At 41.3% G+C, this 12,460-nt stretch overlaps 1 protein-coding gene across 1 annotated transcript; it reads left to right on the forward strand.

Annotated features, from left to right (window-relative positions):
• The first annotated feature begins 4,168 nt into the window (after nucleotides 1-4,168).
• LOC139415559 (probable G-protein coupled receptor 139) lies at nucleotides 4,169-5,404 on the forward strand. Its single transcript, XM_071163669.1, has 2 exons — nucleotides 4,169-4,241; nucleotides 4,395-5,404. Exons 1-2 carry the CDS (start codon nucleotides 4,169-4,171, stop codon nucleotides 5,402-5,404), a joined length of 1,083 nt encoding a protein of 360 aa, XP_071019770.1.
• Nucleotides 5,405-12,460: the final 7,056 nt, after the last annotated feature.

Here is a 12,460-nt window from a genome sequence, read left to right on the forward strand (position 1 = left end):
AGACATAAGAGGAAGCGAGGCACCTTACTCAGCTGTCTACCCCCCAAAAATTGTGTGTGGGGGGGGGTTCAATTAAAGTCAATGAACTAAGTAGATCAGATCCAACTGCTATTGCATAGGGGACTATGGGAGACATTCAGACACACCCAGTTAAGTAGACCGGAACAGACTATTTATTTTCAATGGTAAACAGCCTGAGTGAAATATCTTAATTTACTCACCAACAGCTGCCACGATTGGTAACTTCATTGATGAATCATGGTGACTTGTAATACATCTGCTTAGATACATCACAATAACAATATTTAAATCAATACTTCATTTGTTATAAAGGACATTATAGGGATCTTATTCAAGCGCAAATGATACCATTTTAGTTATCATGGCCTGGATCTCACAGATCAATATAAACCCTACAGAGGTCTGTCCTACGCTGCGGAGCTAAGTCTGTCCACCTGTGCTTCAGGTGACGTGACACCTGTAGATGAGGCCTCCTTCCTGTATGTAGATTTGCCCAGAGAGAGAGGGAAAGAGATAAGGAAGCTTTATATGACCTGCAGCTGGTTCATTTGGTCCTCATCATCACCTAATACTACTGGACTGGACAGGCAACACTGTGGATCTCTACTCTACCAGCAGGCCTGCCCCTCTGTGTAAGTAACCTGTACTAACACTTTATTGTTAAAGTATGCACTTACATTGATGGGATTATTGTAGACAAGTGCATGTTTTTTTTGGGGGGGGGGGGGGGGGGTTGTAAATGTGTTTTTATTGATAAAATATTGGAATCTAAACTCTCAGTAGTGTTGTGTTTACCATACAGTTCTCCATTTGTTTTATCCATTTTTAAAGGGATGGGAATGGTACAGCAAGAAGATTCTAGCACTTAGTCATGCAGTTGGCAGTATCATGATATATAATTATATATATATATATGTATGTATAGGCTACAATAGATTTGTGCTTAAAGTCTATGACATTCCACGAAGTGTTCTGCTAAAAGAAAATGTATATTTCCAATGATTTGACTTTGCTATATGGGCATCTGGCTATAAAATGGAAAGTGATGATAGTGCTATAAGGTGGAATTGCCTTTTCTGTTTCCCAGTTCCAAGAAAACCACATATATATGATAACAGCACAAATTCACCCTCATCTGCATGTCTCCTGGTCAATGTCAATACATTACCACAGAGTCATTTAGGCACTTATATAAGCCCTTCAAGGTCATAGGTACACAAGGGTTGTCATGTTGTACTCGCCTATTCTGTAGAGACTTGTCAGATGAGATAATTGCATGTTTCAGGCAGTAAAATATCCTTTGCTGTTGTTGACATAGCTATCGTGTTAGTCATCATCAGTTTTATCTAGAAGAAAAAGAAACGCACACCTATTAAGGAGAGGTGCTGGCTAGCAGAGTAGAAAACTTGAAAATTAAAGAGAGCCGCACTCTCTAGGAGCTCAGATGCAAACATTGAATTTCCAACGTTTCGACAGCCAAGCTGTCTGCATCAGGGTATAATCACAAACACTGCGGGATGACTCGTTTATGTAGTGTCAAAAGACACAGGTGTCTGTAATCATGGCCAAGAGTGGCCTAATATCATTGGTTAATTATCAAATATTAAAATGTCATACAAAGAACAGCATACAAACAACAAATGGATAGCATAAGATCATAAATTCATTTGACTACACAAGCTTACAAACAATTACAATGGCAAAGTCACAATCACAAGAATGGCTTCAGATCAAATTCTACGTTGAGACCGAAGGGCGCGAGGGTCTTTAAGTTAAAGATCCAGGCAGCCTCTCTTTTTAACAATAAATTATCAAGGTCACCCCCTCTCCTAGGGAGGGTGACATGTTCGATGCCAATATAACGCAGAGACGAAATCGAGTGGCCTGCCTCCAAGAAGTGGGCTGCAACTGGGTAAGTAAAGTTTTTACACCTAATGGTGTAACGATGCTCTGAGATACGTACTTTTAATTCGTGCTTTGTTTTACCTACATCATTTTTACCACAAGGACAAGTTATAAGATAAATAACTGCCTTAGTGGAGCACGTAATAACACCTTTGATTGGGATCGATTTCCCACGAGGGCGGTATTGAAGCTATGGAACATTTTCTTCTGCAACGTGACCCTAATGAACTACCTTCCAGTGCATGCATTATAACATTGGCTGAAATAGTACTCACACATAACTATTTCATGTTTCTAAATGATTTCTTTATTCAGACGAAGGGTACTGCTATGGGATCCCCCATGGCCCCTAACTATGCTAATTTGTATGTGGGTTACATGGAGAAACAGTTTATTTTCCAATCCTCTCAAAAATGTTTTCTTGCCTCACATCATTATTTGGAAATGGTATATTGATGATATTTTTGTTCTATGGAGGGGTGATGCAAAACAGCTCCAGGCGTTCCATGCTTTTCTTCACTCCTGTTCTGAGCATCTGAGATTTACTATGCAATCTGATACACGTCAAATCAGTTTTCTTTGATCTTCTGAGTTTGTGTGAAGATAATGTTCTATACACTGATCTTTACAGGAAGCCAACTGATCGTAACAGTTTGTTGAGGGCTGATAGTTGTCACCCACTTCCCTTGAAAAATAGTTTGCCCTACAGTCAATTCTGTCGAATCAAAAGAATTTGCAAAAAACAATCAGATTTCAACAGAAATATGGCTGAGACGCAAAGAAAGTTCAAGGAGAGGGGCTACAAAAATGATCAGATTAATATTGCCAATGAGAAAATTTAAAACAAAACGAGACATGACCGTTTAAGGTCAATCTCGCAAAAATATGCATTCTTGTGTTCTAACTACCCGCTATTCAAAGTGCTCTGAACAAATTAAGGGAATTGTTCATAAATATTGGCACATTATAAAATCCGATTATAGTCTCGGTAATGTGTTTTCGGACCTTCCCTTGGTCGTATTCTCGCGGGGCAGAAATCTCAGAGACCAATTGGTACACTCTGATTTACCACCCCAAGATATTCCTGAACAACGTCTATTTGCGCCCCTACTGGATGGAAATTACAAATGTAATGGCTGTGCTCAATGCAATGGCACTTATAAATGTAGATCCTTCAAACACCCACAAACAAGGAAATCGATCCCAATCAAAGGTGTTATTACGTGCTCCACTAAGGCAGTTATTTTTCTTATAACTTGTCCTTGTGGTAAAAATTATGTGGGTAAAACAAAGCACGAATTAAAAGTACGCATCTCAGAGCATCGTAGCACCATTAGGTGTAAAAACTTGACTTACCCAGTTGCGGCCCACTTCTTGGAGGCAGGCCACTCGATTTCGTCTCTGCGTTATATTGGCATCGAACATGTCACCCTCCCTAGGAGAGGGGGTGACCTTGATAATTTATTGTTAAAAAGAGAGGCTGCCTGGATCTTTAACTTAAAGACCCTTGCACCCTTCGGTCTCAACGTAGACTTTGATCTGAAGCCATTCTTGTGATTATTATGACTTTGCCATTGTAATTGTTTGTAAGCTTTGGTAGTCAAATGAATCTATGATCGTATGCTATCCATCTGTTGTTTGTATGCTGTTCTTTGTATGCCATTTTAATTTTTGATAATTAACCAATGATATTAGGCCACTCTTGGCCATGATTACAGACACCTGTGTCTTTTGACACTACATAAACGCGTCATCCCGCAGTGTTTGTGATTATACCCTGATGCAGACAGCTTGGCTGGTAATTAAATGTTTGCATCTAGAGTGTGCGGCTCTCTTTCATTTTCAAGTCATCATCAGTTTCACAATATTTCACAGTATATGACACTGAATCAAATGCTGTCCGTACGTTCATCCTTGCCTTGAGATGTATGGAATCTTTTCAAATGTGATCATGAAGTCTGCCAAATCTGATTGAGTGCTTCCTTTTCTCATTGAAATTTACCCTTAACATCTCGTCAACAAATAGCCAACCCCAATCATAATATCCATAAAGGCCTAGTAAAAACCAACGTTTTTTGGGGGGAGAAATAAGTAACCCTTCTCGGTCCTTCTCCACATATTGTTTATTACACTGTGCTCATCTCTGTATCAATAATGTCCTCCCATCCAGCTAACATTAATGGGTTTATTGCAGGCATTACCTTATCTGCTATTGCCTGGTGCTGAGGAGGAGGACGGAAACATGGAGGGGGACAGTGGATTCATCACTGTTCAGAAGGTCTACTACCCTTTGCTGTGCATTCTGGGGATCCCAGGTGTGTGAATCTTCTATCTTGTTTGTGCAGTTTCCTAAATCTATTTGTGTCTGTGTGATGTTCCAAACTTGTTTTCATTAATTATTGTGAGAGCAATTGAAAAGGAAATGTCACAACTCAAAACGGGATGGCATTCTATTTCTTGTTCCTCAGCCAATCTCTTCACTTTCTACATGATCTGCTTCCGGAAGTGTAGAATGTCTGACACGGCCATCATCTACCTGAGCTGCTTGGCCATCGTGGACACCTTCTACCTGGTGTGGGTCATCCTGCTGGACCTGACGCTCACCTTCTGGCAGCTGCAGCCTTTCTGGCACTCCCACCCGGCCTGCGGCATCATGGGCTTCCTGCAGTACGGCTCCCTGTACAGCTCCTCCTGGATCGTGGTGGTGTTTACCATCGAACGCTACCTGGTCCTCAGCAGCACGTCCGCCAAGCAGCACTTCTCCCAGGCCAAGGTTACTAGGCTGACCTGTGTGTCTATCATCCTGGTCTCCCACCTGGCCTCCGTGCCCATGGGCTGGATCAACGTGGTGACGCCGAAGAATTTCACCATAGAGGGGAAGAATGTGACTCTGCCCTGGTGTCACTACAGGGGCCATATCTATTCTACTGTCCTGGTGTGGGTCACTACGTTCCTCTCCGGTGGCATCCCCATCACCCTGGTCATCATCTTCAACTCGCTGATCGGCCACCACCTGACCCGTGCCAGAAAGATGTTTACCAAGGAGGAGTGGAGGGTCATGCGGGGGGGAGGCACCAAGGGCATGGTGCGGAGGACCATCTTCCTGCTGGGCACAGTGTCTGTGTCCTTCGTGGTGCTCAGTCTGCCACGCTTCGTCACCTACTGCATCCTGCGCACCAAGTACAACCACGACTGGTTTGACCGGAACGACTACCGCATTCCCATCAACTTGATTAGTGACCTGGCCAACATGCTGCAGAACCTCAACTCCACCACCAACTTCCTGCTCTACTGCATGGTGAGCCGGGGCTTCCGCCAGGAGCTGATCCACACACTCACCTGCAAGTCCAAGGCCCGAGAGCTGGGCTCCTTCCTCACCCAGACCACAATGAAGGTGTTCTCTCTGGTGGACCATAAAACACCGCCGACCAGAGACCCCATCACTGTAGTCCTCACCAACCTCAAACAGACCCAGTAGAGAGGAGGAGAATGGAGGGGGAAAGGACAATGATGTGTATAAACCCTGGATGACTGACAGGAGGCACTGTATTGAAGCCACTGCACAGCCATCTTGGAAATTCTCCTCCATTGTAAAATAAGATTTGGAAGCTATAGAAATGCAATGTCTACATTAGTTTTTGACACGTTTATCGTATTACCGACACCTTAATGCAAACTTTTAAATTATGTTATGTGAGCTAAACATAAAAATATATTTCTTTAAATTCCTTTAAGTAGTTTTTTAGAGAGTACCAATGTTACCGTCCCCACTACAACAACTAAAAATACTTAAATACATATAATTTTGTCCTTGAACCATTGAATTTAAATACTGTAGAATTCAATTCATTCCTATGGATGACTGCTCCTACTGGGGAGGGACAATATGGCCGATGGCCGACCAGTGACTTCAAAGCCTTTCAATGGCCAATACATAGTATTAGCAGTCCAGGGTTTATATAGCTCAATAGGAAAGGAGGGGGGAACGCAGGACGTGGTGACTGGACTACTATATGAACAACTTTTAGAATGACTTGTTTTCGTTACTGGATACCCGTTTCTATAGTTGTTGGTTTGAATGTTTGAATTGTATTGTATTGTATTGTATGTTTGTAGGATCGTTCTGTGTTGTTATAAACTATGTTTGAATAGTGTTTGTTGGCCTACATGGACTTTTTTCTAAACAAAGAAAACTCAACTTGTAAAACAACATTTGAATTTATACTGTCGTGGAAATTCTAACACAGGGACACTCCAAGTCAATCTTAAATGAATCATTGTTTATTGTCAGCGCGCTGGAGAGGTTCCAATCAACTCAATGCACCATAGTACACGTCATTCAGGAGATCTGCCATAGGCAGATCCAGCAGTTGTCTTACATACGGCTGGCTATACACAGACAAGTTATATTTGCATGATTTAGCATAATTAATTCATCTTTACCGTTTTGTTTCATTCATGTGACAGACCAATACCTCACGAGGCTTCTTCTCTCTAAGCTAGACCTTGAAACTGAGATATATTTAGTTTGTTCTCAAAACAAGGTCTGAGCATACTGCCAAATTGCAGCTACTGATAGTGAGGATTTGTACAGTCAGCCACTTGCAAGAACACATAAATTGGTTTATAGAACAGCACATGAATAGAACACAGAAATAAGTTGTAAGTAAAGCTCAAACATTAAAATTCTCATTACAATACCAAACCGTGTAGGCTATTTTATATCCTCACGTGTGGATGTTAAAGGCTTGTTCACTTTAATGGACGGTATACTTTCCATTAACCAAGTGCCTTCATATCTGTGGGTATGTTTTAACTATCTCATTCCATTCTCATGTATCAGTTCAAACTACAAGGTTCATCATGACTGGTTGCAGAATTCCTGCTCTGTTTGGAGAACAACTTGATTGGCGGACGTGAACTGCATGACCCACATTATTTGCATAAATTGTGCAAAGGAACTTCTCTGCTTTGCATGAGCTGATCTCTTCTTCAAACATAAATAGAGGGAATGTTTGCCTCATAGCAGATTTGCATGTAGAGGGAGCCAGGGAATACACAGCTCTGACACAGATAGATGTGTAAAGTTGAGTGGGGCTCAGGTTTAACTGTTAAGCGTGACTGTAAATGGCACACTTTTCTGTAAGTTTGAACTTATTTTCATTGTTTGAAGTCGGGAGAATTTAGTAAAAGACTTGTTTTTTTATTACTCATTCACAGACACCATGCAGGAAGGTTTACAGTAGTTGCTTGAAAGAATGAAAAAGTTCACTTTCTAGGAGCATCGGTTTGACAGGTTATAATCGTATGTATTATAGTGACTCTTTATCACCAAAGGACTGCTTTGAGTTCTGTATAGCGAAATGGGAAGTGTTTTACATCGATCTAGAATGATAGCTATAGATCACTGCTATCTGTTTCACTCTAAAACAGTTTGTGTCACTTGTGAATACAAGGTTTCTGAAAAGTGTTGCCAGGAGTGTCACGTCATGCTGCTATCCACATAGTTCATATTCTATTCCTTTAATACTACATTTATTCATGTAATACCATGTTTATTCCTGTAATACCACGTTTATTCCTGTAATACATGTCTATTCCTGTAATACCATGTTTATTCCTGTAATACCACGTTTATTCCTGTAATACTACGTTTATTCCTGTAATATCACGTTTGTTTCAATTTCACAAGAAGTCTATCCCTCCTGAGAGAAGAATGGACTCTATCAAGGTATGGAATTGTCAACTACTCTAAAGGAAACACTACAGGAAACACTACTACACTTAACAGACAGAAAAGATAACCTTACACTTCACTAAACCCACTCCAAGTTATAATAAATAATTTTGTCCCTTACTTCTTCTAAATGGCTTAAGCTGAATAACAACCTCTCTTTTTATTTTTTGTCAGATTCCTGTTGTCACAGAAGCATTCCTTTGGAGACAGATGAGTCTATGACATTACCAGATTGCATAGCGGAGAAGGTATGGTGGGATTCGAAATGGTCGGTAATCTGTTTGTTGACCTGAACGGCAGGGTAGGATAAATAAAGGTCTGTAGCAGTTTGGGTCTAGAGTGTCTCCCCCTTTGAAGAGGGGGATGACCGCAGCTGCTTTCCAATCTTTGGGAATTTTAGACGGCACGAAAGAGAGGTTGAACAGGTTGCAACAATTTCAACAGATAATTTTAGAAAGAAAGGGTCCAGATTGTCTAGCCCGGCTGATTTGAAGGGGTCCAGATTTTGCAGCTCTTTCAGAACATCAGATGACTGGATTTGGGTGAAGGAGAAATGGGGAAGGCTTGGGCGATTTGCTGTGGGGGGTACAGTGCAATTGACCGGGGTAGGGGTAGCCTGGTGGAAAGCATGGCCAGTTGTAGAAAAATACTTATTGAAATTTTCAATTATAGTGAATTTATCGGTGGTGACTGAGTTTCCTATCCTCAATGCAGTGGGCAGCTGGAAGGAGCTATTCTTATTCTCCATGGCGTGTTGACAAGGACAAGGCTGGAGATCACTCTGTCATGCTGATTGAGTTCTAATAACAGACTGGAAGCTTCAAAAGGAGGGTGGTGCTTGGAATCATTGCTCTTCCTATGTCAACCATGGTTACCTGCAAGGAAACACGTGCCGTCATCATTGCTTTGCACAAAAAAAAGGCTTCACAGGCAAGGATATTGCTGCCAGTAAATTGCACCTAAATCAACCATTTATTGGATTATCAAGAACTTCAAGGAGTGCGGTTCAATTGTTGTGAAGAAGGCTTCAGGGCGACCCAAGAAAGTCCAGCAAGCGCTTGATTCAGCTGCGGGACCGGGCACCACCAGTACAGAGCTTGCTCAGGAATAGCAGCAGGCAGGTGTGAGTGCATCTGCACGCACAGTGATGCGAAGACTTTTGGAGGATGGCCTGGTGTCAAGAAGGGCAGCAAAGAAGCCACTTCTCTCCAGGAAAAACATCAGGGGCAGGCTGATAGTCTGCAAAAGGTACAAGGATTGGACTGCTGAGGACTGGGGTAAAGTCATTTTCTCTGATGAATCCCCTTTCCGATTGTTTAGGGCATCCGGAAAAAAGCTTGTCCGGAGAAGACAAGGTGAGCACTATCATCAGTCCTGTGTCATGCCAACAGTAAAGTATCCTGAGACCATTCATGTGTGGGGTTGCTTCTCATCCAAGGGAGTGGGCTCACTCACAATTTTTCCTAAGAACACAGCCATGAATAAAGAATGGTACCAACACATCCTCTGATAGCAACTTCTCCCAACCATCCAGGAACAGTTTGGTGACGAACAATGCCTTTTTTTGATGGAGAACCTTGCCATAAGGCAAAAGTGATAACTAAGTGGCTCGGGGAACAAAACATCGATATTTTGGGTCCATGGCCAGGAAACTCCCCAGACCTTAAAATCCCATTGAGAATTTGTGGTCAATCCTCAATAGGCGGGTGGACAAACAAAATCCCACAAATTCTGACAAACTCCAAGCATTGATTATGCAAGAATGGGCTGCCATCCGTCAGGATGTGGCCCAGAAGTTAATTGACAGCATGCCAGGGTGGATTGCAGAGGCCTTGAAAAAGAAGGGTCAACACTGCAAATATTGACTCTTTGCATCAACTTAATGTAATTCTCAATAAAAGACTTTGAAACTTATGACATGCTTGTAATTCTACTTCAGTATTCCATAGTAACATCTGAAAAAAATATCCGAAGACACTGAGGCAGCAGACTTTGTGAAAATGAATATTTGTGTCATTCTCAAATCTTTTGGCCACGACTGTAGGTACATACATGAAATACATACTTCTGAATGTCTATGACAGTAGCTGGGTCGTTCCACAACTAGAGTTCCTCTTGCATCCCTTTGATATTTTAAGTAGCCTGTTAAAAGCCTGTTATATTAAATTAAGTATAATAAATCAGATTGTTTATATGAATAAACACTGTTACTTTATTTGGCCCTTTACTGTTACTTTAATTGGCATTTGTCTTAATTTGACTTCTTGAGATGAAAAAACTTTTTTTCATCTTTTAAAAAAAATCTAGTGTGTTATGAACGTGTGCTCTTTATGACAGAATATAAACATTTATGCATGGAACGACCCAGCTATATAACATTTGCTGGTAAGTTGGTGAAGTTTTTGTTTATGTTGTTGTATATATTACTGTCTGAGATTTAGCCTGGACGATCCACATTCTATAATTCACATAGGCTGTGTTTATACATGCAGCCTAATTCTGATCTTCTGCCCAATTATTGGCAAAGAGCTGATCTGATTGTTCAACAGCCCAATTAGTGGAGAAAGATAAGAATTGGGCTGCCTGTGTAAACACAGCTGAAGTAATGACTTTGATTTGGAGCCCATCCAAGACAGGATGTTAAAATCATGTCTTCTCACATAACTGGACAGGCCCAGATCCGGTGCACAGCAGGTGTCAGAGACGGTACATATGTCAGCAGCCCGTAAATCAAACGTGTCTCCTCTATAATCATCATTATAACCATTTTCACTCTATGGAACCTCAGCAGGACCCTCACCAGTGCCCACTGTCCTTGTACACTAAACATTCCTACGCTGGTCTAACATCAGATTGTATTATTAGCCTATATATTAGCGTTGTTATAGTCAACTAGCAAATGTTTCTTAACCTTTTGGTGTTTTGTGGGGCTCCAAACCCTGCTGCTGGGCATTAGAATATAAATGAAACTCTTTCTACACATTTCCCTCTCTAGGACTCCCACGGCACAAACAGACTATATGGACAAGAAGCTCTAAAATCCTCCAGTCTAAATCTTCCTTAGTGTGTCGCCCCTCCCAGACAGGTGATGAGGGAGGTCAGTGTGGTGCCCTCCTACCCGGTGACCCCTGGCCAACCAGGTGGGGGAGGAACAGCTACACAGGAACTGAGGAAGACCATCAGTCTATCTGAGGAGTGCAGTAATTATGTATCAATGTCCATCCCTTAGCAAAACCAAGATCATTCATTTTTAGACATTAAAGATGATTGTTCATTAAACAGTGGACTTTCGGTGAATCAGAAGTGATTGAGTCACCTTAAGAATTCAATATTAGGACTTAAAACCACAAATATGTACAGTAAATATTTGCCTGAGCACAATTAGCTTCCATGTGGTACAATGCTTTGTTTGATCGCAGGAAATGTGTTCATTACATATTCTGTGGACACAGCCAGTGAGTTCTTTACCTTTGTGAAGATTCTGACAGATCAGGGCTTTAAACCAGCTGTAAGTTTTCTGTTTTATTTTATTCCCCCACTCTTTGAAATGTCTATTCAAACATACTTCCTCTCTCTGGCAGACTGACATCTTTGATAGCACGGTTAGAAGAATGGACATCAACAAGTGGATGGACAGCTATGTAAAGGATGTAAGTCTAAGCTGTCAGCATTTTTAGGACATCAATTGGACCTGTCCAATTACGAAACTATACATAAAACAACTGAACTGACTAAGAGGTGCCGTGTTGCAGAAGTCAGTGCTGATCATCGTGGCCATCGGTCCCAAGTACAAGGCAGACGTGGAAAGAGATGGAGAGGATGAGCATGGTCTCCACACAAAGTTCAGGTAGATACTTACACGTGCCTGTCCGAATATATTCACTATTATTCTACAATATATAGAAAATAGTACAAATAAAGAAAAACCCTTGAATGAGCAGGTGTTCTAAAACGTTTGACCAGTAGTGTATACCCTAGTCATCTATACAGTGTGTATAGTTTCTGTATAGTATACATTTTATTTAAAATCATAACAGAGTTAGGTGTTTTTCTTTGATCATCACCGTTTCTCATGTCAGATCCAGAATGAGTTCATCCGACAGCGCTGCCTTCATTTAAAACTGGTACTGGTATTGTTTCCCACCTCTACGAAGGTGAGTGGATAACCAGATCTCCCATTCACTGGGTTAGGCTATACTGTTGTTATGTTCTCCAGAGTGTAATGATTCAGCCTATCCTATTTTTCTCCTACAGAGATATGTTCCTGCCTGGCTTCAGAGCACCAGGATACACCACTGACCCCAGGATACCCAAGACCTACTTCTCCGTCTGCTATTAGAGGAACCCCTCTGGGGAAAGAGCTGACCCTCTCCGTACGACACCTCTGACATCTCTGAGAACTGCTGAAGACACATTATGTTGTGGTGCTTCATAGATTTCAATGTTTATATGGAAATTTAGTAAATGCTTTTTTTTTTTTTTTTTTACTAAACTGAAATGGTGTGGGAGTGGTGGTGTATCTCAGCACTACTCTCAAATAGCCACACGGTGGCAGTATTTACTTTCTGATGTTTCAAGTCCTAGACATTTGCTTGCTAAGGTGGTAATGGGTTACTCCTGACATTGTGTGGCGACTGTGGTCCTAATAATATGTGATCTGAAGATGTATTCTATTAATAAATGAAAGTAATAAGAGCTTGTTGACTGTGAGGTTGTTGATTTGCCATGATAAACATGTTTACATTGTAGCCTATACTACATAGTTACTACGGTAATACCCAGTACAACGTCAAGGTC

The sequence above is a fragment of the Oncorhynchus clarkii genome, chromosome 8, assembly GCF_045791955.1.
Source record: "Oncorhynchus clarkii lewisi isolate Uvic-CL-2024 chromosome 8, UVic_Ocla_1.0, whole genome shotgun sequence".
Classification (NCBI taxonomy): Eukaryota; Metazoa; Chordata; class Actinopteri; order Salmoniformes; family Salmonidae; genus Oncorhynchus; species Oncorhynchus clarkii.

Bases quoted from the DNA above. Each gene is read 5' to 3' on its own strand.
- LOC139415559 (XM_071163669.1), top strand. From the start codon at position 4,169: ATGGAGGGGGACAGTGGATTCATCACTGTTCAGAAGGTCTACTACCCT. The intron at 4,242-4,394 runs GTGTGTGAATCT...CTTGTTCCTCAG, and splicing joins GTGCATTCTGGGGATCCCAG to CCAATCTCTTCACTTTCTAC.